The 26,916-nt window shown below is 51.1% G+C and overlaps 1 protein-coding gene and 1 long non-coding RNA gene across 2 annotated transcripts; one reads left to right on the forward strand and one right to left on the reverse strand.

Annotated features, from left to right (window-relative positions):
- Positions 1-827: 827 nt before the first annotated feature.
- LOC143787901 (uncharacterized) lies at positions 828-19,058 on the reverse strand. The gene is made up of 3 exons (XR_013218508.1): positions 18,922-19,058; positions 5,921-5,985; positions 828-1,643 (listed from the first exon to the last, which is right to left on the reverse strand). It is a non-coding gene; the product is annotated as an uncharacterized LOC143787901 (long non-coding RNA).
- Positions 19,059-19,129: 71 nt separating this feature from the next.
- Positions 19,130-23,879, forward strand: RBM15B (RNA binding motif protein 15B). Its single transcript, XM_077277052.1, has one exon. It carries the CDS (start codon positions 19,144-19,146, stop codon positions 21,469-21,471), a length of 2,328 nt encoding a protein of 775 aa, XP_077133167.1. The 5' UTR covers positions 19,130-19,143; the 3' UTR covers positions 21,472-23,879.
- The last annotated feature ends 3,037 nt before the right edge of the window (positions 23,880-26,916 follow it).

Below are 26,916 nucleotides of genomic sequence, written 5' to 3' on the forward strand. Positions count from 1 at the left end.
TCACTTTGTTTCATTGCAGCCATTTTTCTTCTCATTAATGTACACCCTGCTCCCCATCTTGACTAAAATAAACAAAGATGTAGAAATTTTTGCAAATGTAATAAAAAAGAAAACCTGAGATATCCCATGGTCATAAGTCTTTAGCCCCTTTGCTCAGTATTGAGTAGAAGCCCCTTTTGAGCTAGTACAGCCATGAGTCTTCTTGGGAATGACGCCACAAGTTTTCCTCCCCTGGATTTGGGGATCCTCGGCCATTCTTCCTTGCAGATCCTCTCCAGTTCCGGCAGGTTGGATGGTGAACGTTGGTGGACGCCATTTTCAGGTCTCTCCAGAGATGCTCCATTGGGTTTAGGTCAGGGCTCTGGCTGGGCCGGTCAAGAATGGTCACAGAGTTGTTCTGAAGCCGCTCTTTGTTGTTTTAGCTGTGTGCTTAGGGTCATTGTCAGTTTCCACAGTACCATGTTCCCCATTCCGGACCCTGTGAGCCCTTTGGGTATGACGATGTCTTGGGTACATAATGGCTGGGTGTTAGAATATCCCATAGTGACCTATAAAGTTTAGCTGCAATCAGAGGACGATCCGGTAGAAACTGTTGTATAGCATGATCCTGTTTGAGGACTGGCCAATATTTGGACAGTACATTGGTCCTATGCTGTAATGGGAGCATAAATCACACCCCGACCCAGGCCACACCCGCTCATACACGCTGCCACCACTCACCGAACACACGGGCGATGAGTCCCGGAAATATTACTACTACTGTCTCCCGATCAGCAGGGTCACACACTCTAAGGCTACGGATTCTTTAGAGCATACAAGGTTCAGACTTATTAAAGTTTTAAGCTTTAATAGAAAAGGTACAGTGCTTACAATAAAAGGGTATAAAAATATGGGAATAAAATGTGACATACAAATATGCAAAACAGTTATAAAATAAAAGGATAAAACTTACAGAAATATCGAACTTTGCATTCTGATTGTCTGTCCCTGGGGGAGGGAGAAATATGCAATGGTTCACATCAGCTTTCCAGGCTGCCCCCACATGCGAACATCTTACTTTGTGTGTAGGCCTAATTTATTAACTCAAGCTGGAGGTCAAATTTCTAGACCAGCCTCTCAGGTTAATGTTATAATTGCTGGGTTGTGATTGGACCACGACCGCTCCCTCAATGAATATATTCTTTTCTCTGAGATTTTGTGTAAAGCTTCCCACAGATAGATAGTGTCAGGATGTAATTGACATCTCTCTTCAAAAGATCCAGAAGGTGTGAAACGTTTCCCCTTCTTCCTGGTTCTTAGCAAGACCCCCTGGCGAGATTGGAGACAGGAGAATGCCTTCTCAGGATAACATATGCTGTGACCCCTGTTAGACCTGCAGTCTCAGGACAGATGTTAAATTACTGCTAGTCATACATTCATACCTATATTTCACTACACTCATCCAGGACAAAACCGATCCACATTAACCTCTTCACCCCCAAGGGTGGTTTGCACGTTAATGACCAGGCCAATTTTTACAATTCTGACCACTGTCCCTTTATGAGGTTATAACTCTGGAACGCTTCAACGGATCTTGGCGATTCTGACAGTTTTCTCGTGACATATTGTACTTCCTGATAGTGGTAAAATTTCTTTGATATTACCTGCGTTTATTTGTGAAAAAAACGGAAATTTGGCAAAAATTTTGAAAATTTCACAATTTTCCAACTTTTAATTTTTATGCAATTAAATCACAGTGATATGTCACACAAAGTACTTAATAAGTAACATTTCCCACATGTCTACTTTACATCAGCACAATTTTGGAACCAAAATTTTTTTTTGTTAGGGAGTTATAAGGGTTAAAAGTTCACCAGCAATTTCTCATTTTTACAACACCATTTTTTTTAGGGACCACATCTCATTTGAAGTCATTTTGAGGAGTCTATATGATAGAAAATACCCAAGTGTGACACCATTCTAAAAACTGCACCCCTCAAGGTGCTCAAAACCACATTCAAGAAGTTTATTAACCCTTCAGGTGTTTCACAGGAATTTTTGGAATGTTTAAATAAAAATGAACATTTAACTTTTTTTCACACAAAATTTATTTCAGCTCCAATTTGTCTTATTTTACCAAGGGTAACAGGAGAAAATGGACCCCAAAAGATGTTGTACAATTTGTCCTGAGTACACCGATACCCCATATGTGGGGGTAAACGACTGTTTGGGCGCATGGCAGAGCTCGGAAGGAAAGGAGCGCCATTTGACTTTTCAATGCAAAATTGACTGGAATTGAGATGGGACGCCATGTTGCGTTTGGAGAGCCCCTGATGTGCCTAAACATTGAAACCCCCCACAAGTGACACCATTTTGGAAAGTAGACCCCCTAAGGAACTTATCTAGAGGTGTGGTGAGCACTTTGACCCAACAAGTGCTTCACAGAAGTTTATAATGCAGAGCCGTAAAAATAAAACAAAAATTTTTTCCCACAAAAATTATTTTTTAGCCCCCAGTTTTGTATTTTCCCGAGGGTAACAGGAGAAATTGGACCCCAAAAGTTGTTGTCCAATTTGTCCTGAGTGCGCTGATACCCCATATGTGGGGGGGAACCACAGTTTGGGCGCACGGGAGGGCTCGGAAGGGAAGGAGCGCCATTTGGAATGCAGACTTAGATGGAGTGGTCTGCTGTTGTCACATTGCGTTTGCAGAGCCCCTAATGTACCTAAACAGTAAAAAAAAAACACAAGTGACCCCATTTTGGAAAGAAGACCCCCTAAGGAACTCATCTAGATGTGTTGTGAGAGCTTTGAACCCTCAAGTGTTTCACTACAGTTTATAACGCAGAGCCGTGAAAATAAGAAAAAAAAAATTTCCCCAAAAAATTATTTTTTTAGCCAACAGTTTTGTATTTTCCCAAGGGCAACAGGAGAAATTGGACCCCAAAGGTTGTTCTCCCATGTGTTCCGAGTACGCTGATACCCCATATGTTGGGGTAAACCCCTGTTTGGACGCACGGGAGAGCTCGGAAGGGAAGGAGCGCTGTTTTACTTTTTCAACGCAGAATTGGCTGGAATTGAGATCGGACGCCATGTCGCGTTTGGAGAGCCCCTGATGTGCCTAAACAGTGGAAACCCCCCAATTATAACTGAAACCCTAATGCAAACACACCCCTAACCCTAATCCCAACGGTAACCCTAACCACACCCCTAAGCCTGACACACCCCTAACCCTAATCCCAACCCTAATCCCAACCATAAATGTAATCCAAACCCTAACCCTAACTTTAGCCCCAACCCTAACCCTAACTTTAGCCCCAACCCTAACCCTAGCCCTAACTCTAGCCCTAACCCGAGCCCTAAACCTAATGGAAAAATGGAAATAAATACATTTTTTAAATTTTTTAATTTTTCCCTAATTAAGCGGGTGATGAAGGGGGGTTTGATTTACTTTTATAGCGGATTTTTATGATTGGCAGCCGTCACACACTGAAAGACGCTTTTTATTGCAAAAAATATTTTTTGCGTTACCACATTTTGAGAGCTATAATTTTTCATATTTTGGTCCACAGAGTCATGTGAGGTCTTGTTTTTTGTGGGACGAGTTGACGTTTTTATTGGTAACATGTTCGGGCACGGGAGATTTTTTTGATCGCTTTTTATTCCGATTTTTGTGAGGCAGAATGACCAAAAACCAGCTATTCATGAATTTCTTTTGGGGGGGGGGCGTTTATACCGTTCCGCGGTTGGTAAAATTGATAAAGCAGTTTTATTCTTCGGGTCAGTACGATTACAGCGATACCTCATTTATATCTTTTTTTTATGTTTTGGCGCTTTTATACGATAAAAACTATTTTATAGAAAAAATAATTATTTTGGCATCGCTTTATTCTGAGGACTATAACATTTTTACTTTTCCGCTGATGATGGTGTATGGTGGCTCGTTTTTTGCGGGACAAGATGATGTTTTCAGCGGTACAATGGTTATTTATATCCGTATTTTTGATCGCATGTTATTCCACTTTTTGTTTGGCGGTATGAGAATAAAGCGTTGTTTTTTGCCTCGGTTTTTTTTTTTTTTACGGTGTTCACTGAAGGGGTTAACTAGTGATATAGTTTTATAGGTGGGGTCGTTACGGACGCCGCGAATATGTGTACTTTTATTGTTTGATTTTTTTTTTATTTAGATAAAGAAATGCATTTATGGGAATAATATATATATTTTTTCTTTATTTAGGAATTTTTTTATTTTTTTACACATGTGGAAATTTTTTTTTTTACTTTGTCCCGGGGGGGGGGGGGACATCACAGGTCGCTGATCTGACAGTTTGCAGAGCACTCTGTCAGATCACCGATCTGACTTACAGCGCTGCAGGCTTACCAGAGCCTGGTCTGCACCCGGAAGTAATCCCTGCAAGACCCGGATGCAGCCCCGCGGCCATTTTGGATCCGGGGCCCGCAGGGATAGGAGGTAAGAGACCCTCGCAGCAACGCGATCACATCGCGTTGCTCCGGGGGTCTCAGGGAAGCCCGCAGGGAGCCCCCTCCCTGTGCGATGCTTCCCTGTACCGCCAGCACACCGTGATCATGTTTGATCGCGGTGTGCCGGGGGCGGTCCGTGACCGCTCCTGGCACATAGTGCCGGATGTCAGCTGCGATAGGCAGCTGACACCCGGCCGCGCTCCCCCCGTGAGCGCGGCCGATCGTGCTGGACGTACTATTCCGTCCTTGGGAATTAGGGCCCACCCCACATGGACGGAATAGTACGTCCAATGGCAGAAAGGGGTTAAGTATGATCAAAGTTTTGTATAAAATCACGCTCCCAGAGGCCTAGGAAAAGGTTTGCAAAGAATGTTGACGCACGCTGCACCAATTGTCACACCCCTTTTCTGTAAAAAATAACCTTCTAAAAAGACAGAATAATTGTGTGACAGCACATATTCAAGAAGTGTCATCAACAATTCCACTAGTGACCCATCCAGAGCACGGTTAGTAAGAATCTAGATGCCAACAGGCCATGTTCATGTGAACTACACGTGTACAAAGATTCAACGTCACATGGAACAAAGTACATGACCATGTGCAATCCATCCGCTCTTTGTAACACCTCGGTACTATCCCTCACATGAGGGAAGTTCCATGACGATGAGTTTCAGGTAAAAGTTCAAGAATCTGGAAATGGCTTCTGATAGACTCCCATTTCCAGAAACAATCGGACGCCGGCGGAATGTTGAAGGCTCTTATGTACCTTAGGGAGTAGGCAGACGGTAGGTACCGAAGGTTTTTCAACTTTCAGATCCTTCCATATAGTTTTGGATATTATCCCATTATCATACGCTGAGTCCAAGTGGAAAAGAGCTCACTTTGAAACCTCAGGGTTGGATCGCCCGGAAGACATGAATAACAGTCTTCCTTTTCATACTGTGCCACAGGCCAGACCACCACATTTCCTCCCTTATCCACGGGTTTAGAGATAACATCCTTAATGCATGGCCGCCTTTGCCTTGGACTTAGATTGTCTAATGGCCTCCTACAAGCGATGGTGGAAATCTCCTCACAAACCATCTAGGCTACGTTCACATTTGCGTTGTGCGCCGTAGCGTCGGAGACACAACGCACAACGCAAATGTGAACGCATGCACAACGCAGCGTTTTGTGACGCATGCGTCCTTTTTTTGCTTGATTTTGGACGCACAAAAAATGAAACGCTGCGTCCTGTGCGCCCTGACGCGTTCGCCGCAGCGACGCATGCGTCACAAAACGCAAATGCAACGCATGTCCATGCGCCCCCATGTTAAATATAGGGGTGCATGACGCATGCGGCGACACAGCGGCGCCCGACGCTAATGTGAACGTAGCCTTAACAAAGATTTCTCTGGGAGACCTAAGAGACAAGGGAGGAAATATGGTAGAGATTTTCTTAATAAAATCTGGAAATGTACCTGTTGGCACTGTCAGCTGTTCCGCTAGGAGGTCCTCTAGAATCTGTAATGCTTCCGGTTCCTCCCTGTGGAAAAAGAATGATGATTTGAGCGGTTGACATGCAATTTCTGAAGCAAGAGTTTTCTGGCAAACAAAAATGTGTCCTTGATTGCTGTGAACTGATGGAGGATGGCTGTTGGACAAAACCCCAAACCAAGAGAGAACAGAAAGGTGCCCAGTACTAAACATAATAGTGGACAGGCTGGTGACCTTCCTTGTAGTCCCCTCCGAGGGTCCTTGCTCTGCCGGTGTTCCACGTTCAGGTTTACATGCTGCATGTCTGGGGTTATAACCTCTGGACATGCCACCGGCCTCACTGAATGTCGAGTTGGTAGAACTTCTGGAAATATCACTCGAAATGGAAGTGGGGGATTCAGATTTCCTCCCAACAATCTGCTTCTCCATTTGTAGATTCTTCTTGACTCATAATCCTGTAGATCCCGCTGGAACTTACTCAATTTCACTTTTTGAATGTTTCCCATTTATTACGGGTAACTCCGGATCAAAATTCGCCAACTGATCGGCAGTAAGATTCAGGCGTAGTCTGTCCTGTCTCACGTTAATCCCACCCTCAACAAGAGCAAGATTCTTCTTATCTACCTCACTTAGAATGTGCAAAACAGTGTGTGAGCGGATCCCACAGGCATCTTCCCACCTTTTCAGGAGTGCTTCGTCATCCACAGGAAACGAGGGAAACGTTGGTAGACGAGTCCACGTGGAACAAGTTGACGCTGTACATTCTGCTCGAGAGGTCCTCTTCCACCGCAGCTTCGCCGCTCCCTCAACAATTGTTTGTCCTTATTCACACCGTCAGTCAAATTACCGATATTGTATTAAAGTATTAAGGGGTCTCTGTACATTGAGGGGTTTCATCTATGGGTCTGTGTATTTAGGGGTCTGGTGTGGGGCTGGTGTATTTAGGGTCCGGGTCTTTGAATTTAGGGGTCTGGCCTGGGTGTTCAGGGCAGAAATCAACACTCGACGCATCTGGGTAAGTGCCGTGGGCCCTGAGCAAGTGGGAATCATTCGCTGTCAGGGACACTGGCACGCTATGGGGTCCGTGAGTCGGGGGAGCCCGGAGCCAGAGATCAGGAGTGAGTCTCCCCGCTTTCTCAGGGCCCCGGCACATGCAATACTTACCTCTTCCTGTTCATTCGCAGCTCTGGTGGTCTTACGCGTTTTCTGACTCTGTGACGTCTCAGGGCAGGGGGTGCGATGATGTCCCTATAGTGTGCCCTCTGCTCTGAGCAGTCACACGCAGAGGGCCGGAGGACGGCGACGCTGAGAAGTCTGGATTATATGGGGCCATTATTCTGTATGGAGGATTATATGGGGCCCATTATTCTATATGGAGCATTATATGGGGCATATTATACTGTATGGAGGATTATATGGGGCCCATCATTCTGTATGGAGCATTACATGGGGCTTATTATACTGTATGGAGCATTATATGGGGCCCATTATTCCGTATGGAGCATTATATGGGGCATATTATACTGTATGGAGGATTATATGGGGCCCATCATTCTGTATGGAGCATTATATGGGGGTCCATTATTCTGTATGGAGCATTATATGGGGGTCCATTATTCTGTATGGAGCATTATATGGGGTCCATTATTCTGTATGGCGCATTATATGGGGCCCATTATTCTGTATGGCACATTATATGGGGCCCATTATTCTGTATGGCGCATTATATGGGGCCCATTATTCTGTATGGAGCATTATATGGGGCCCATTATTCTGTATGGAGCATTATATGGGGGTCCATTATTCTGTATGGAGCATTATATGGGGGTCCATTATTCTGTATGGAGCATTATATGGGGCCCATTATTCTGTATGGCACATTATATGGGGCCCATTATTCTGTATGGCACATTATATGGGGCCCATTATTCTGTATGGCACATTATATGGGGCCCATTATTCTGTATGGCGCATTATATGGGGCCCATTATTCTGTATGGAGCATTATATGGGGGTCCATTATTCTGTATGGAGCATTATATGGGGGTCCATTATTCTGTATGGAGCATTATATGGGGTCCATTATTCTGTATGGAGCATTATATAGGGGTCCATTATTCTGTATGGAGCATTATATGGGGTCCATTATTCTGTATGGAACATTATATGGGGTCTATTATTCTGTATGGAGCATTATATAGGGTCCATTATTCTGTATAGAGCATTATATGGGGGTCCATTATTCTGTATGGAGCATTATATGGGGCTCATTATTCTGTTTGGAGGACTATGTTGTGTCCTTTATATTATATGGAGGACTATGTGGAGCCCATAATACTGTATGGAGGACTATGTGGTACCCATAATATTGTATGGAGGACTATGTGGTGCTCATTATACTGTATGGAGGACTATGTGGTGCCCATTATACTGTATGGAGGACTATGTGGTGCCCGTTATACTGTATGGAGGACTATGTGGTGCTCATTATACTGTATGGAGGACTATGTGGTGCCCATAATACTGTATGGAGGACTATGTGGTGCCCATAATACTGTATGGAGGACTATGTGGTGCCCATTATACTGTATGGAGGACTATGTGGTGCCCATAATACTGTATGGAGGACTATGTGGTGCCCATTATACTGTATGGAGGACTATGTGGTGCCCGTTATACTGTATGGAGGACTATGTGGTGCTCAGTATACTGTATGGAGGACTATGTGGTGCCCGTTATACAGTATGGAGGACTATGTGGTGCCCGTTATACTGTATGGAGGACTATGTGGTGCCCGTTATACTGTATGGAGGACTATGTGGTGCCTGTAATACTGTATGGAGGACTATGTGGTGCCCGTTATATTATGGAGGACTATGTGGTGCCCGTTATACTGTATGGAGGACTATGTGGTGCCCGTTATACTATATGAAGGACAATGTGGTGCCCATAATACTGTATGGAGGACTATGTGGTGCCTATAATACTGTATGGAGGACTATGTGGTGCCTATAATACTGTATGGAGGACTATGTGTTGCCCATTATACTGTATGGAGGACTATGTGGTGCCCATTATACTGCATGGAGGACTATGTGGTGCCCATTATACTGTATGGAGGACTATGTGGTGCCCATTATACTGTATGGAGGACTATGTGGTGCCCATATTACTGAATGAAGGACTATGTGGTGCCCATAATACTGTATGGAGGACTATGTGGTGCCCATAATACTGTATGGAGGACTATGTGGTGCCCATAATACTGTATGAAGGACTATGTGGTGCCCATTATACTGTATGGAGGACTATGTGGTGCCCATTATACTGTATGGAGGACTATGTGGTGCCCATAATACTGTATGGAGGACTATGTGGTGCCCATAATACTGTATGGAGGACTATGTGGTGCCCATAATACTGTATGGAGGACTATGTTGTGCCCATAATACTGTATGGAGGACTATGTGGTGCCCGTAATACTGTATGGAGGACTATGTGGTGCCCGTTATATTATGGAGGACTATGTGGTGCCCGTTATACTGTATGGAGGACTATGTGGTGCCCATAATACTGTATGGAGGACTATAATGTCCGAATTCTGAGCTGTTGTAGAATTTACAATAGATATCACTTATGTAATGTAAGATGTGAAATCACTGCATTGTACTGTACCGAGATTTCTTGTCTGTGCATCATGAATCATGGTCTGTGATAGAGGGGCCACTCTTCAGCCTGGTGCCCACGAAAACCTGGAGCCTGCCCTGGTTTACGGGGTTCGTTTATGGTTGGTGTATGAAGGGGTCTTTATATTTAGGGGTGTGGTCTGGGGTCTATGTATTTAGGGGTCTGGTCTGGGGTCTATGTATTTAGGGGTCTCATCTGTCTATTTAGGGATCTGGTGTCTGTGTATTTAGGGGTCTGGTGTCTGTGTAGTTAGGGGTCTGGTCAGGGGTCTGTGTAGTTAGGGGTCTGGTCTGGGGTCTGTGTAGTTAGGGGTCTGGTCTGGGGTCTGTGTAGTTAGGGGTCTGGTCTGGGGTCTGTGTAGTTAGGGGTCTGGTCTGAGGTCTGTGTAGTTAGGGGTCTGGTCTGAGGTCTGTGTAGTTAGGGGTCTGGTCTGAGGTCTGTGTAGTTAGGGGTCTGTGTAGTTAGGGGTCTGGTCAGGGGTCTGTGTAGTTAGGGGTCTGGTCTGAGGTCTGTGTAGTTAGGGGTCTGGTGTCTGTGTAGTTAGGGGTGTGGTCTGAGGTCTGTGTAGTTAGGGGTCTGGTCTGGGGTCTGTGTAGTTAGGGGTCTGGTCTGAGGTCTGTGTAGTTAGGGGTCTGGTCTGAGGTCTGTGTAGTTAGGGGTCTGGTCTGAGGTCTGTGTAGTCAGGAGTCTGGTCTGAGGTCTGTGTAGTTAGGGGTCTGGTGTCTGTGTAGTTAGGGGTCTGGTCTGGGGTCTGTGTAGTTAGGGGTCTGGTCTGAGATCTGTGTAGTTAGGGGTCTGTGTAGTTAGGGGTCTGGTCTGGGGTCTGTGTAGTTAGGGGTCTGGTCTGAGGTCTGTGTAGTTAGGGGACTGGTCTGGGGTCTGTGTAGTTAGGGGTCTGGTCTGAGGTCTGTGTAGTTAGGGGACTGGTCTGGGGTCTGTGTAGTTAGGGGTCTGGTCTGGGGTCTGTGTAGTTAGGGGTCTGTGTAGTCAGGGGTCTGGTCTGAGGTCTGTGTAGTTAGGGGACTGGTCTGAGGTCTGTGTAGTTAGGGGTCTGGTCTGAGGTCTGTGTAGTTAGGGGACTGGTCTGGGGTCTGTGTAGTTTGGGGTCTGGTCTGAGGTCTGTGTAGTTAGGGTCTGGTCTGAGGTCTGTGTAGTTAGGGGTCTGGTCTGAGGTCTGTGTAGTTAGGGGTCTGAGGTCTGTGTAGTTAGGGGTCTGGTCTGAGGTCTGTGTGGTTAGGGGTCTGGTCTGAGGTCTGTGTAGTTAGGGGTCTGGTCTGAGGTCTGTGTAGTTAGGGGTCTGGTCTGAGATCTGTGTAGTTAGGGGTCTGTGTAGTTAGGGGTCTGGTCTGGGGTCTGTGTAGTTAGGGGTCTGGTCTGAGGTCTGTGTAGTTAGGGGACTGGTCTGGGGTCTGTGTAGTTAGGGGTCTGGTCTGGGGTCTGTGTAGTTAGGGGTCTGTGTAGTCAGGGGTCTGGTCTGAGGTCTGTGTAGTTAGGGGACTGGTCTGAGGTCTGTGTAGTTAGGGGTCTGGTCTGAGGTCTGTGTAGTTAGGGGACTGGTCTGGGGTCTGTGTAGTTTGGGGTCTGGTCTGAGGTCTGTGTAGTTAGGGTCTGGTCTGAGGTCTGTGTAGTTAGGGGTCTGGTCTGAGGTCTGTGTAGTTAGGGGTCTGAGGTCTGTGTAGTTAGGGGTCTGGTCTGAGGTCTGTGTGGTTAGGGGTCTGGTCTGAGGTCTGTGTAGTTAGGGGTCTGGTCTGAGGTCTGTGTAGTTAGGGGTCTGGTCTGAGGTCTGTGTAGTTAGGGGTCTGGTCTGAGGTCTGTGTAGTTAGGGGGTCTGGTCTGAGGTCTGTGTAGTTAGGGGTCTGGTCTGAGGTCTGTGTAGTTAGGGGTCTGGTCTGTGTAGTTAGGGGTCTGGTCTGGGGTCTGTGTGGTTAGGGGTCTGGTCTGAGGTCTGTGTAGTTAGGGGTCTGGTGTCTGTGTAGTTAGGGGTCTGGTCTGAGGTCTGTGTAGTTAGGGGTCTGGTCTGGGGTCTGTGTGGTTAGGGGTCTGGTCTGAGGTCTGTGTAGTTAGGGGTCTGGTCTGAGGTCTGTGTAGTCAGGGGTCTGGTCTGAGGTCTGTGTAGTTAGGGGTCTGGTCTGAGGTCTGTGTAGTTAGGGGTCTGGTCTGAGGTCTGTGTAGTTAGGGGTCTGGTCTGAGGTCTGTGTAGTTAGGGTCTGGTCTGAGGTCTGTGTAGTTAGGGTCTGGTCTGAGGTCTGTGTAGTTAGGGGTCTGGTCTGAGGTCTGTGTGGTTAGGGGTCTGGTCTGAGGTCTGTGTGGTTAGGGGTCTGGTCTGAGGTCTGTGTGGTTAGGGGTCTGGTCTGAGGTCTGTGTAGTTAGGGGTCTGGTCTGAGGTCTGTGTAGTTAGGGGTCTGGTCTGAGGTCTGTGTAGTTAGGGTCTGGTCTGAGGTCTGTGTAGTTAGGGGTCTGGTCTGAGGTCTGTGTAGTTAGGGGTCTGGTCTGAGGTCTGTGTAGTTAGGGGTCTGGTCTGGGGTCTGTGTAGTCAGGGGTCTGGTCTGGGGTCTGTGTAGTTAGGGGTCTGGTCTGAGGTCTGTGTAGTTAGGGGTCTGGTCTGGGGTCTGTGTAGTTAGGGGTCTGGTCTGAGGTCTGTGTAGTTAGGGGTCTGGTCTGGGGTCTGTGTAGTTAGGGGTCTGGTCTGAGGTCTGTGTAGTTAGGGGTCTGGTCTGGGGTCTGTGTAGTCAGGGGTCTGGTCTGGGGTCTATGTAGTTAAGGGTCTGGTCTGAGGTCTGTGTAGTCAGGGGTCTGGTCTGGGGTCTGTGTAGTTAGGGGTCTGGTCTGAGGTCTGTGTAGTTAGGGGTCTGGTCTGAGGTCTGTGTAGTTAGGGGACTGGTCTGGGGTCTGTGTAGTCAGGAGTCTGGTCTGAGTAGTTAGGGGTCTGGTCTGAGGTCTGTGTAGTTAGGGGTCTGGTCTGAGGCCTGTGTAGTTAGGGGACTGGTCTGGGGTCTGTGTAGTCAGGAGTCTGGTCTGAGTAGTTAGGGGTCTGGTCTGAGGTCTGTGTAGTTAGGGGACTGGTCTGGGGTCTGTGTAGTTAGGGGACTGGTCTGAGGTCTGTGTAGTTAGGGGACTGGTCTGAGGTCTGTGTAGTTAGGGGACTGGTCTGGGGTCTGTGTAGTTAGGGGACTGGTCTGAGGTCTGTGTAGTTAGGGGACTGGTCTGAGGTCTGTGTAGTTAGGGGTCTGGTCTGGGGTCTGTGTAGTTAGGGGTCTGGTCTGGGGTCTGTGTAGTTAGGGGTCTGGTCTGAGGTCTGTGTAGTTAGGGGACTGGTCTGGGGTCTGTGTAGTCAGGAGTCTGGTCTGAGTAGTTAGGTATCTGGTCTGAGGTCTGTGTAGTTAGGGGTCTGGTCTGAGGTCTGTGTAGTTAGGGGTCTGGTCTGAGGTCTGTGTAGTTAGGGGACTGGTCTGGGGTCTGTGTAGTCAGGAGTCTGGTCTGAGTAGTTAGGGGTCTGGTCTGAGGTCTGTGTAGTTAGGGGACTGGTCTGAGGTCTGTATAGTTAGGGGACTGGTCTGGTCCGAGGTCTGTGTAGTTAGGGGTTTGGTCTGAGGTCTGTGTAGTTAGGGGTCTGGTCTGAGGTCTGTGTAGTTAGGGGTCTGGTCTGAGGTCTGTGTAGTCAGGAGTCTGGTCTGAGGTCTGTGTAGTTAGGGGTCTGGTCTGGGGTCTGTGTAGTTAGGGGTCTGTGTAGTTAGGGGACTGGTCTGAGGTCTGTGTAGTTAGGGGTCTAGTCTGAGGTCTGAGTAGTTAGGGGTCTGGTCTGAGGTCTGTGTAGTTAGGGGACTGGTCTGGGGTCTGTGTAGTCAGGAGTCTGGTCTGAGTAGTTAGGGGTCTGGTCTGAGGTCTGTGTAGTTAGGGGACTGGTCTGGGGTCTGTGTAGTTAGGGGACTGGTCTGAGGTCTGTGTAGTTAGGGGACTGGTCTGAGGTCTGTGTAGTTAGGGGACTGGTCTGAGGTCTGTGTAGTTAGGGGACTGGTCTGGGGTCTGTGTAGTTAGGGGACTGGTCTGAGGTCGGTGTAGTTAGGGGACTGGTCTGAGGTCTGTGTAGTTAGGGGACTGGTCTGAGGTCTGTGTAGTTGGGGGACTGGTCTGAGGTCTGTGTAGTTAGGGGACTGGTCTGAGGTCTGTGTAGTTAGGGGACTGGTCTGGGGTCTGTGTAGTTAGGGGACTGGTCTGAGGTCTGTGTAGTTAGGGGACTGGTCTGAGGTCTGTGTAGTTAGGGGACTGGTCTGGGGTCTGTGTAGTTAGGGGTCTGTGTAGTCAGGGGTCTGGTCTGAGGTCTGTGTAGTTAGGGGTCGGGTCTGAGGTCTGTGTAGTTAGGGGTCTGGTCTGGGGTCTGTGTAGTTAGGGGTCTGGTCTGAGGTCTGTGTAGTTAGGGGTCTGGTCTGGGGTCTGTGTAGTTAGGGGTCTGGTCTGAGGTCTGTGTGGTTAGGGGTCTGGTCTGAGGTCTGTGTAGTTAGGGGTCTGGTCTGAGGTCTGTGTAGTTAGGGGTCTGGTCTGAGGTCTGTGTAGTTAGGGGTCTGGTCTGAGGTCTGTGTAGTTAGGGGGTCTGGTCTGAGGTCTGTGTAGTTAGGGGTCTGGTCTGAGGTCTGTGTAGTTAGGGGTCTGGTCTGAGGTCTGTGTAGTTAGGGGTCTGGTCTGGGGTCTGTGTGGTTAGGGGTCTGGTCTGAGGTCTGTGTAGTTAGGGGTCTGGTGTCTGTGTAGTTAGGGGTCTGGTCTGAGGTCTGTGTAGTTAGGGGTCTGGTCTGGGGTCTGTGTGGTTAGGGGTCTGGTCTGAGGTCTGTGTAGTTAGGGGTCTGGTCTGAGGTCTGTGTAGTCAGGGGTCTGGTCTGAGGTCTGTGTAGTTAGGGGTCTGGTGTCTGTGTAGTTAGGGGTCTGGTCTGAGGTCTGTGTAGTTAGGGGTCTGGTCTGGGGTCTGTGTAGTCAGGGGTCTGGTCTGGGGTCTGTGTAGTTAGGGGTCTGGTCTGAGGTCTGTGTAGTTAGGGGTCTGGTCTGAGGTCTGTGTAGTTAGGGGTCTGGTCTGGGGTCTGTGTAGTTAAGGGTCTGGTCTGAGGTCTGTGTAGTTAGGGGTCTGGTCTGGGGTCTGTGTAGTTAGGGGTCTGGTCTGAGGTCTGTGTGGTTAGGGGTCTGGTCTGAGGTCTGTGTAGTTAGGGGTCTGGTCTGAGGTCTGTGTAGTTAGGGGTCTGGTCTGAGGTCTGTGTAGTTAGGGGTCTGGTCTGAGGTCTGTGTAGTTAGGGGGTCTGGTCTGAGGTCTGTGTAGTTAGGGGGTCTGGTCTGAGGTCTGTGTAGGTAGGGGTCTGGTCTGAGGTCTGTGTAGTTAGGGGTCTGGTCTGAGGTCTGTGTAGTTAGGGGTCTGGTCTGGGGTCTGTGTGGTTAGGGGTCTGGTCTGAGGTCTGTGTAGTTAGGGGTCTGGTCTGAGGTCTGTGTAGTTAGGGTCTGGTCTGAGGTCTGTGTAGTTAGGGGTCTGGTCTGAGGTCTGTGTAGTTAGGGGTCTGGTCTGAGGTCTGTGTGGTTAGGGGTCTGGTCTGAGGTCTGTGTGGTTAGGGGTCTGGTCTGAGGTCTGTGTGGTTAGGGGTCTGGTCTGAGGTCTGTGTAGTTAGGGGTCTGGTCTGAGGTCTGTGTAGTTAGGGGTCTGGTCTGAGGTCTGTGTAGTTAGGGTCTGGTCTGAGGTCTGTGTAGTTAGGGGTCTGGTCTGAGGTCTGTGTAGTTAGGGGTCTGGTCTGAGGTCTGTGTAGTTAGGGGTCTGGTCTGAGGTCTGTGTAGTTAGGGGTCTGGTCTGAGGTCTGTGTAGTTAGGGGTCTGGTCTGAGGTCTGTGTAGTCAGGGGTCTGGTCTGGGGTCTGTGTAGTTAGGGGTCTGGTCTGAGGTCTGTGTAGTTAGGGGTCTGGTCTGGGGTCTGTGTAGTTAGGGGTCTGGTCTGAGGTCTGTGTAGTTAGGGGTCTGGTCTGGGGTCTGTGTAGTTAGGGGTCTGGTCTGAGGTCTGTGTAGTTAGGGGTCTGGTCTGGGGTCTGTGTAGTTAGGGGTCTGGTCTGAGGTCTGTGTGGTTAGGGGTCTGGTCTGAGGTCTGTGTAGTTAGGGGTCTGGTCTGAGGTCTGTGTAGTTAGGGGTCTGGTCTGAGGTCTGTGTAGTTAGGGGTCTGGTCTGAGGTCTGTGTAGTTAGGGGTCTGGTCTGAGGTCTGTGTAGTTAGGGGGTCTGGTCTGAGGTCTGTGTAGTTAGGGGGTCTGGTCTGAGGTCTGTGTAGTTAGGGGTCTGGTCTGAGGTCTGTGTAGTTAGGGGTCTGGTCTGAGGTCTGTGTAGTTAGGGGTCTGGTCTGGGGTCTGTGTGGTTAGGGGTCTGGTCTGAGGTCTGTGTAGTTAGGGGTCTGGTGTCTGTGTAGTTAGGGGTCTGGTCTGAGGTCTGTGTAGTTAGGGGTCTGGTCTGGGGTCTGTGTGGTTAGGGGTCTGGTCTGAGGTCTGTGTAGTTAGGGGTCTGGTCTGAGGTCTGTGTAGTCAGGGGTCTGGTCTGAGGTCTGTGTAGTTAGGGGTCTGGCCTGAGGTCTGTGTAGTTAGGAGTCTGGTCTGAGGTCTGTGTAGTTAGGGGTCTGGTCTGAGGTCTGTGTAGTTAGGGTCTGGTCTGAGGTCTGTGTAGTTAGGGGTCTGGTCTGAGGTCTGTGTAGTTAGGGGTCTGGTCTGAGGTCTGTGTGGTTAGGGGTCTGGTCTGAGGTCTGTGTGGTTAGGGGTCTGGTCTGAGGTCTGTGTGGTTAGGGGTCTGGTCTGAGGTCTGTGTGGTTAGGGGTCTGGTCTGAGGTCTGTGTAGTTAGGGGTCTGGTCTGAGGTCTGTGTAGTTAGGGTCTGGTCTGAGGTCTGTGTAGTTAGGGGTCTGGTCTGAGGTCTGTGTAGTTAGGGGTCTGGTCTGAGGTCTGTGTAGTTAGGGGTCTGGTCTGAGGTCTGTGTAGTTAGGGGTCTGGTCTGGGGTCTGTGTAGTCAGGGGTCTGGTCTGGGGTCTGTGTAGTTAGGGGTCTGGTCTGAGGTCTGTGTAGTTAGGGGTCTGGTCTGGGGTCTGTGTAGTTAAGGGTCTGGTCTGAGGTCTGTGTAGTTAGGGGTCTGGTCTGGGGTCTGTGTAGTTAGGGGTCTGGTCTGAGGTCTGTGTGGTTAGGGGTCTGGTCTGAGGTCTGTGTAGTTAGGGGTCTGGTCTGAGGTCTGTGTAGTTAGGGGTCTGGTCTGAGGTCTGTGTAGTTAGGGGTCTGGTCTGAGGTCTGTGTAGTTAGGGGGTCTGGTCTGAGGTCTGTGTAGTTAGGGGGTCTGGTCTGAGGTCTGTGTAGTTAGGGGTCTGGTCTGAGGTCTGTGTAGTTAGGGGTCTGGTCTGAGGTCTGTGTAGTTAGGGGTCTGGTCTGGGGTCTGTGTGGTTAGGGGTCTGGTCTGAGGTCTGTGTAGTTAGGGGTCTGGTGTCTGTGTAGTTAGGGGTCTGGTCTGAGGTCTGTGTAGTTAGGGGTCTGGTCTGGGGTCTGTGTGGTTAGGGGTCTGGTCTGAGGTCTGTGTAGTTAGGGGTCTGGTCTGAGGTCTGTGTAGTCAGGGGTCTGGTCTGAGGTCTGTGTAGTTAGGGGTCTGGTCTGAGGTCTGTGTAGTTAGGGGTCTGGTCTGAGGTCTGTGTAGTTAGGGGTCTGGTCTGAGGTCTGTGTAGTTAGGGTCTGGTCTGAGGTCTGTGTAGTTAGGGGTCTGGTCTGAGGTCTGTGTAGTTAGGGGTCTGGTCTGAGGTCTGTGTGGTTAGGGGTCTGGTCTGAGGTCTGTGTGGTTAGGGGTCTGGTCTGAGGTCTGTGTGGTTAGGGGTCTGGTCTGAGGTCTGTGTAGTTAGGGGTCTGGTCTGAGGTCTGTGTAGTTAGGGGTCTGGTCTGGTGTCTGTGTAGTTAGGGTCTGGTCTGAGGTCTGTGTAGTTAGGGGTCTGGTCTGAGGTCTGAGTAGTTAGGGGTCTGGTCTGAGGTCTGTGTAGTTAGGGGTCTGGTCTGAGGTCTGTGTAGTTAGGGGTCTGGTCTGGGGTCTGTGTAGTCAGGGGTCTGGTCTGGGGTCTGTGTAGTTAGGGGTCTGGTCTGAGGTCTGTGTAGTTAGGGGTCTGGTCTGGGGTCTGTGTAGTTAGGGGTCTGGTCTGAGGTCTGTGTAGTTAGGGGTCTGGTCTGAGGTCTGTGTAGTTAGGGGACTGGTCTGGGGTCTGTGTAGTCAGGAGTCTGGTCTGAGTAGTTAGGGGTCTGGTCTGAGGTCTGTGTAGTTAGGGGTCTGGTCTGAGGCCTGTGTAGTTAGGGGACTGGTCTGGGGTCTGTGTAGTCAGGAGTCTGGTCTGAGTAGTTAGGGGTCTGGTCTGAGGTCTGTGTAGTTAGGGGACTGGTCTGGGGTCTGTGTAGTCAGGAGTCTGGTCTGAGTAGTTAGGGGTCTGGTCTGAGGTCTGTGTAGTTAGGGGTCTGGTCTGGGGTCTGTGTAGTTAGGGGTCTGGTCTGAGGTCTGTGTAGTTAGGGGACTGGTCTGGGGTCTGTGTAGTCAGGAGTCTGGTCTGAGTAGTTAGGGGTCTGGTCTGAGGTCTGAGTAGTTAGGGGTCTGGTCTGAGGTATGTGTAGTCAGGGGTCTGGTCTGGGGTCTGTGTAGTTAGGGGTCTGGTCTGAGGTCTGTGTAGTTAGGGGTCTGGTCTGAGGTCTGTGTAGTTAGGGGTCTGGTCTGAGGTCTGTGTAGTTAGGGGTCTGGTCTGAGGTCTGTGTAGTTAGGGGACTGGTCTGGGGTCTGTGTAGTCAGGAGTCTGGTCTGAGTAGTTAGGGGTCTGGTCTGAGGTCTGTGTAGTTAGGGGTCTGGTCTGAGGCCTGTGTAGTTAGGGGACTGGTCTGGGGTCTGTGTAGTCAGGAGTCTGGTCTGAGTAGTTAGGGGTCTGGTCTGGGGTCTGAGTAGTTAGGGGTCTGGTCTGAGGTATGTGTAGTCAGGGGTCTGGTCTGGGGTCTGTGTAGTTAGGGGTCTGGTCTGAGGTCTGTGTAGTTAGGGGTCTGGTCTGAGGTCTGTGTAGTTAGGGGACTGGTCTGGGGTCTGTGTAGTCAGGAGTCTGGTCTGAGTAGTTAGGGGTCTGGTCTGAGGTCTGTGTAGTTAGGGGTCTGGTCTGAGGCCTGTGTAGTTAGGGGTCTGGTCTGGGGTCTGGTCTGAGGTCTGTGTAGTTAGGGGACTGGTCTGGGGTCTGTGTAGTCAGGGGTCTGGTCTGAGTAGTTAGGGGTCTGGTGTCTTTCGTGCCCTACATAAATGGCTGGGACACTGACCGCAATAACGCGAGGCTCGGAGACCAGGAGTCCCGTCACCGTGGGGCCCTCATAGGCCGCAGCCCCATCCTCTAGTTCGCGCCATTTTCTCGGAGTCTCGCTCCCCGCCTCACGCCTGGCCGTCTCCATGGCGACGCAGCTCTCCCAGTGACGTCACGCCCGCCACGCCTTTCCATAAAAGTCAAATTTCGAAGGCCGCTTTGGCGCGCTGGTCACCTGACGATGTCGGGCCACGCCCTGTCCCCGGCGCCCCCTGATGACGTCAGGCGTTCTCCCTCTCGACTCATTGTGGAAGATGGCGGCCGCAATCTGAGCGCGTTTTCCCCGCACCGCGAGTCCGGGAGCAGCATGAAGCGGCAGAGCGAACGAGGGGAGTCCAGTCCCGGTCGCGCTAAGCGGGCTCGGGAGCGGCGGGAGGAGGCCGGCAGCGGACACCACAAGAGCTCTGGGCGGCGGGAGAGGCCCAACCAGGCCGGGGCCTCGTCGTCGTCGTCCTCCTCCTCCCGGCGGCCCCGCGACAACCCCCCGCCCCGGCCGCTGCTGCTGCCCAGCCAGGCGGACGTGCCGGAGTACAAGACGCTGCTGATCAGTAACCTGGGCTCGGCGCTGCCGGAGCCGCTGCTGGAGGACTGGCTCTTCCGACATTTCCAGCGCTTCGGGGAGATCAGCGTGAAGCTGTCGCACACCCCGGACCTGGGCCGAGTGGCCTACATCAACTTCCGGCGGCCGGCGGAGGCGCGTCAGGCCCGGCACGCCAAGCTGCGGCCCCTGCTGTACGACCGGCCGCTGACGGTGGAGCCGGTGTTCACCCAGCAGCCCAGCCGGCCCCTGCCCCTGAGCCGCGCCGCCCTGCCGGCCCCCCGCCACCTGCTGCTGCCCCCCGCCCTGAGCGCGTCCAGCGGCAGCAGCGCCTCGGCCGAGGCCTACTACCAGAGCCTGTACGAGGAGCGGGCCCGCGGGGCCACCGACGACAACGAGCAGCTGGCCCCCGAGGACGACCACCGGGCCACCCGCAACCTGTTCATCGGCAACCTGGACTACACCGTGTCCGAGCCCGACCTGCGCCGAGCCTTCGACAAGTACGGCCCCATCGAGGAGGTGGTGATCAAGCGGCCGCTCCGCAACCAGGGCGCCGCCTACGCCTTCCTCAAGTTCCAGAACCTGGACATGGCGCACCGGGCGAAGCTGGCGATGAGCGGCCGCCTGCTAGGGAGGAACGCCATGAAAATCGGCTATGGCAAAGCCAATCCCAGCACGCGCCTCTGGGTGGGGGGCCTGGGCCCGAACACCTCCCTGGCCGCCCTTGCCCGTGAGTTTGATCGATTTGGGAGCATCCGCACCGTGGACTACGTGAAGGGCGACAGCTTCGCTTACATCCAGTACGAGAGCCTGGACGCTGCGCAGGCCGCCTGCACCCAGATGCGGGGCTTCACGCTCGGGGACCGCCGGCTCCGTGTGGACTTTGCAAATGTGACACCAGAGGAAGCGGCCGCAGCGGCAGCAGCGTCCCGCTATGCGCCCATCCAGCCCACTCCGTACCCGCTGCCTCTCTCCTATGAACTGCTACAATCTGAGGCCTACAGCCGCCACCGGGCAGCACTGGAGCCCGATCTCCGGGTCCGAGACCGGACACCCCCACACCTTCTCTACTCTGACCGGGAGAGGCCCTTCGTGGAGGCGGGCTGGCTGAACTCTGAGCGTCGCAGTGCTGGGCAGGGTGTGCGCAGCCGCAGCGGAGACAGAGGAGGAGGCAGCAGCTCAAAGAGCCGCGAGGAGAGACGGCGGCGGCGCAGCTTGTCCGGGGACAGAGGGCGGCCCAGAATAGAGCGCAGTCCAGAGCGTCCCAGGAGGGACCTGTCTGACCGAGAGCCAAGCACCCCTCCATCACCGCCTCACAACCACCGAACCCCAGCACAGGACAAGCCCCGTCCCCCAACTCCTGAGCCACCGCAGCCTCGGAGGAACCACCACCCGAGACCACCAGAACCCCCTGCAGAAAGGCCATCCTCACCAGTGGTGGAGAAAGGACGGACGCTGCCGCCCGTCTGGTGTGGTCACCTGGTGCTGAAGAACAGCTGTTTTCCTACCTACCTTCACTTTTTGGAGGGAGATCGTGATGTGCCGGCAGCCCTCCTCAGAGACCGCACTGCCCCCGGAGCTGGGAGCCTGACACAGCTTAAAATCGCTCAGAGACTCCGGCTCGACCAGCCGAAACTAGAGGAGGTGACCCGCCGGGTGAGGCTGGGCACCACAGGAGGCTATGCTGTACTTGTCGCCATCCAGTCTCCTCAGAACGAAGGGGTGATGCCTGGGGAGTCCGGATTACAGCGTCGCCTGCTCAGGAACTTGGTCTCTTACCTAAAACAGAAGCAGGCGGCCGGGGTTATTAGCCTCCCTGTGGGGGCGAGCAGCAAAGGCAGGGACCCCAGCGGCATGCTCTACGCCTTCCCCCCCTGTGACTTCCACCAGCTGTACCAGCAGAGCGCCCAGCGAGCTGTGGGCAAGCTAGAGGAGAACATGATTATTGTGTTGGTAAAAGACAATGCCTGACCCCTTCCCCTGCAGGACCACTGCCCCCCCAGGTCTCCCCCCCTCTGTTACAAGGTTTATGGTTGTGGCATTAACCATTTAAATGCTGGTACCGTCCTCTCTGCGGATTAATGGTGCAGTCTGGGCTCTCCAGCATTTCCAAGGTTAAGGCGGGGTATCTGCCGTGTACATACGAGTGGCGGGCAGTGCAACCGTCACATCAGGTCCATGTTTTATAAAAGCTGAACTCTCCAGTCGCTGCTGCTGGACAGATGATGAATTTCCTTTATATTGTTCCTTTCACCACCCCACGGTGTTTTCTGCTCCTCCGGTTCTTCCCGGGCCCCTCACCGGTTATGTTTTCAGGTTTGGGGATGTATATTATTAGTTTCTTGGGGTGGGGGGAGCTCGTACTGTTTTTAGGTTTGTGTGTTCTGGAGTCTTGGGTAGCGGGGTCCCCTGAGTGCCTTATTGTCTGTGACGCGGATGTGTGCGGGGGAGGGGAGCGGACACCCTCTGGGCCCCTATTAGCTGCTCCCTGTTTTTAACCAGTAGAAACCTCTGGGGATTGGAGTCGCTCGTTATCTTGTAATGAGGCATCGTGGCGCCCTGAGACCGCACAGCTACAATCACTATTAACCCTGTCACTGCCAGGCAATGTCCACCACTGTACTTTCTGTAGAACGGGCGGGTAGCGTGTCTGCAGCCGTCGGCGGGTCGCCTGTGTTTCGACACTTTGCAGTCTGATTGTCGTACGATTCAGTGTCCGGTCTGGTGTATGAGGACGCGTGTGTGGGGCACGGAGGGGCAATGCTGGAAGCGTGGAGGGTGACAGGTGACGCGGATCAGGGGTCGCTGTCACCGCTGATTCCATTGCTGTGTTACATGCAGAATAAGGCCTGAAAATCCCGGGGGAGTAATGGAGCTGCTCTGGGCCCAGCGTGGGGTGTGGGACGGTCTCATGGGCCAAAACTTTACTCATTATCACGATTTCCATTTCATCAAGGCTGGTGGGGACATCGGACCCTCGTATAGTAGTGCATCACCCAGGGAGGGAACATGTTTCTGGTGCGGTTTTAAGGGGGTCCTGCATAGTTCCAGGACTCTGTAAAGGCAGTTGTCTGGTTCTTTGTCCATCAGCGGTGGCCCTATTTAGCAACCATTCCCTGAATACCGACCCCGGGGTTCACTGTCCCTGAACTTCCTGCAGAATTGATTGGTCATGTCTGGGCTGTGATTACCGCTCCTTATAGACAGATCCAATTAACACCACATGTCCAGTGAATCCTGCAGTGACTCCCCCAGGTCCTCGGACAGGGTCTCCACACAAGATCTATCATCGCTCTCCTCTCAGGGTCCCTGGTGGATTAACTGCTTGTAGTTCGGCAGATATGAAATGGATGATTCTTGGGCACCACTGATCTCTGGGTCACGCTGATCTTTTTCTTTTGTGGATGGGTCTTGAATGTGATTAGTAAAAGGCCCAGCATGGATAAGTTTCATGTGTTAATTTCGGTGATGTCTCTGAGGGCGTAGTTACACGGCTGCCGGGGGTCCTAATCGGAGCACATGGGTCATGTAAAGAAGCCCTAGGGGATGGGAGGCCCATATGAAAGCAGACCCCTATGTGCACATGAGTGGCCCTGTATACATGGACTGCAGGGGCTGCCAGGTGCCGGACGTATCATTTGGTGAGAATGGTTTTGTCTGATCAATGACTGCCACGTGTCCCTGCCCTTAGTTATCAGCGAGGGTTAGGATATATACAGTGGTCATGTGCAACCTGCTGGTTCTCAGCTGGTGGAAAACTACAAATCCCAGCAGGAATCCACAGGATGCGGATGATCATGTCATTTGTATCGCTGCTCTGAAACACTGTAACGACTTGTCCGCAGGAATGTGTTGCATTCTGCAGTTGCCTCCAGGTCTTAGATCCATGTGCCGCCTGTCCATCTCATCATTACCATTCTGTATTATGTCAGTGGTTTCCATCTAAACACTTAGAAATGGCTTTACCCCTCCAGGGGGCTGTGTTTCACCCGTAAACTGATATAGAGGGTGCGGCATTGACTCCCTTGGCTTTTCTGCGCTTGTGGGGAAACACTATGGCCGGGCTGAGATCAGTCAGTTACAGCGGCCCCCCGCCATGTGTCACCCCCTCTATATCCAGCTCACACATATCTAATGTAAAGGGGGCCCATGTTCGGTGGTCGCTGCACATAGGACCCTGTCCCCGGGGATTTGCACCTTCACGTTTGCCCCTGCAGCCGGTGTCTCCATCCTATGACCTTGTCCAGTGGGGGGCACGGACCACCTCCTCTTCCAGGACTGATCTGTGATTTCTATGTAGAGTGTCCCAGGCCTGTTTGTATTGAGCACTTACTCGTATAGAGCAGCCGCCTCCGAATATATTAAAAGCTCCTCTCCAACATGTTGTGTGTACGTTTCTCCATCGCCGGGCACGTGACCGGGGCATCAGTCATCGGCCGCCGCTGTCACCATTGATTTACATGGCTGTTGGCACGGCGACGGTCCCGGAGCCTCCGATATCTAGTGATGGAAACTGCCGCTTCCTAGTAGACAATGGGTCGATTCATTATTGCATTTGCCCCTTTTTTGTCTTGTTTTTGGTGTCGTCCTCCTGTTTTATTTTTTACTTTGCACCTTTGCTATAGTTTTAGTGGTCAGTGTTCGGGATAGCTCCATCACTTGGCACTTTCTACAGCGTCCTTTTTTCTTTTATGTAAATGTTCTCCGGAGCGGTGTTATGTACGTTGGCGATTTATGGACAAATTTGTCTAGGAAGGTGCAAAAAAAAAAAAGAGAGAGAGAGGCGTTTCTGACTTTGTATAAAAGTGATGAAATGCGGGAACTAGCGGCAAAATGTAAAAAACAAGACAAAAACCCCCCACAAACGATGAATTGTGCCTTTTGCTCCTCAATTCCTCCCTGTTGTGGAGGTTTCTGCCTGGAACGAGCTGCGGCCATCAGAGCAGCCGGGGAGGGATTGATCGTATTGGAGCCTGCCACCAGCACTCGGCAGCACTTACACATGGCGGGGTCGGACACTTCACATTACGTGCTGCCATCTCTGCAGCAGGTGCCACATTACAGGTCACCTGTGACAAGTGGACATGTCAGGAAATCTCCACATCCACCAGTCACAGCCAGAGCTGCACTTCAATCTTCTGCTTTACGTACGCAGATCTCTGTGGGTGCAGTGCCTGCCCGCTCCTCTATAAATGCGTGACGGCAGGATCAGACTACACAGGTTTGTCTGTAGTCTGTTACCAGGGAGACACATTGCTCTGCACAGACGCTGTACACACAAAAGCAAAGATTTCTAAATACAATTGTAAAGTTGTTCAAATGCATCTGAAAATAAGAGAGGACGGCAGAGATGAACGTGACCGCAAAGGCAAGAAAATGGAGATTGTTGTTACTGTGAACCTTTGCCAAGTGTGGTAGACGGGACGCCTCCTGGACACGGCTCTTATGGCTGATGGTCACGACATCGGGGTACGATTTTGGTACATTTTACCCACGCCCCTTTATAAACCTGATGTTTGGTGATTGATCGCTCCCCTTCCTATGAAGGTTATTGTTCTTGGCAGTGTTCCCCAACTCCGGTCCTCAGGAGCCACCAACAGGTCATGTTTTCAGGATTTCCTTAGTATGGCCCAGGTGATAATGGCATCACCTTCACAGACAATACTTCCATCACCTGTGCAATATTAAGGAAATCCTGAAAACATGACCTATTGGTGGCTCCTGAGGACCGGAGATCTGGAGCACTGGTTCAAGGGAAGCAAATAAAAACGTGCACAATGATGGGAGGGGCAGGCTCATTGTGGGAGGGGCATGACTTGTTTTTGGTCAAGCACCGCCCCTTAGGACCTGCACACCCGGTGCGCCTGTTACGTGGGGTGTAATTTTTCTCACGTACTGGAGATATACACACCCATTATACTCTATGGGGCTGCACACATGGCCGTGTGACCCACCTGTAGACGTGTCTGACAGCACGTAGGCCAATATGTCCCACACCCAGTGACATGTACCGGAATAGAATGAAGAACAGACATTACATGTTTAGTTGTTGAAGATTTGCAAAGATGGAGAGAGAGATCCATTAGAGCATTAATACCTTGCGTGTGTATTTTACTATACATGGATTAAGCTAATGCATAAAACTACGTGAGCTCCACACTATTTTTTTGATAACCAGCCAAGGTAAAGCAGACAGTTGGGGGCTGATATTAGGCTGGGAAGGTCTCTGATTATTGTGCCCTTCACAGGCTAAAAAAAACAGCCCACAGCCACCCCAGAAGTGGTGCATCACATGACACTTGTCACGGTGTGACTCGACCCAACGGTTGTTCAGCTAACAGCACAATACACATACAACTGGGATGGTATAGGTGAGTGGAAGGCCCTACCTCTATGGAATAGGGAATGGTCACCACCTGGGATCAAACCTAAGCCTGTCCCTGCACTCCCCTAACGACCCATGCGGGTCCTTCCCCCCCCCACCGCCGTCAGGATACCTCGTCGCTAGTAGTCACTTATTACTGAACTGGCTGACAAGGACCACTAGCCTCACCTCTACAGATAATACATACAGGGGGAAGTGACAAACACCAAAGGGACAAGGTAACAAAAACACACTTAGATTATGTACACCGCTGCTAAGCTCCTCACCGCAGAAAACAGCGACTCCACTAACCCGACGTGGCTGACTCCAGAGCGCTGCTCCTGCTAGGCTGGTCTCCAGAAAGGAACTGTATCACCAGAAGTCAGCTGATGCATAAGGTGACCTTAAAGGATGGTGGGCGTGGTCACCACCTGCATCAGCTGACCCAGCCAGCAGCACTGCAGTAACAGATTGCCAGCGGGGGGACCCCCGATGGTCCAAAAGGAAAAAAGTTTTAAACGGATTGGAACCACAGCTGCCACAACTCCGAAAATGGATGGTGACAATACTCCAATTCTGGCGCTTTGCCCGGCTCTTCCTGATTGCCCTGCAGCGGTAATTTGGGGGTTGATGTCAATTGTAAGTTGTCCAAAAACAAACACCAGGGCTTGATTCCAGCTGTGATTTTTTTTTTTTTTTTTTTAAATCACAGGTGACATTAAGCCAACTACCTTTAACCAGATTGTCCCCACGCCAGGGCAATCAGTAAGAGCCGGGCAAAGTGCCAGACATGGAGCATCATGTGATGCGCCAATACTAGGGCGGCTGGGGGCTATTATTTTTAGGCTGGGAAGGGCCCAATATCCATGGACTTTCCAAGCCTGATAATCATCCCACAGCTGTTTGCTTTACCTTAGATGGTTATCAAAAAATAGGGGGGACCCCAAACTTTTTTTTTATTTATTAGGTCAGTACAGGTACAATAAACTACACACGCACAGCACTATTATATATCCATGTACCGCATCTCTATATTTGTTCACATCTTTAAC

This window comes from Ranitomeya variabilis, chromosome 8 (assembly GCF_051348905.1).
Source record: "Ranitomeya variabilis isolate aRanVar5 chromosome 8, aRanVar5.hap1, whole genome shotgun sequence".
Taxonomy (NCBI): domain Eukaryota; kingdom Metazoa; phylum Chordata; class Amphibia; order Anura; family Dendrobatidae; genus Ranitomeya; species Ranitomeya variabilis.

What these genes read in the sequence shown, in the direction of transcription:
- RBM15B (XM_077277052.1), top strand. Translation starts at nt 19,144, where the DNA reads ATGTCGGGCCACGCCCTGTCCCCGGCGCCCCCTGATGACGTCAGGCGT.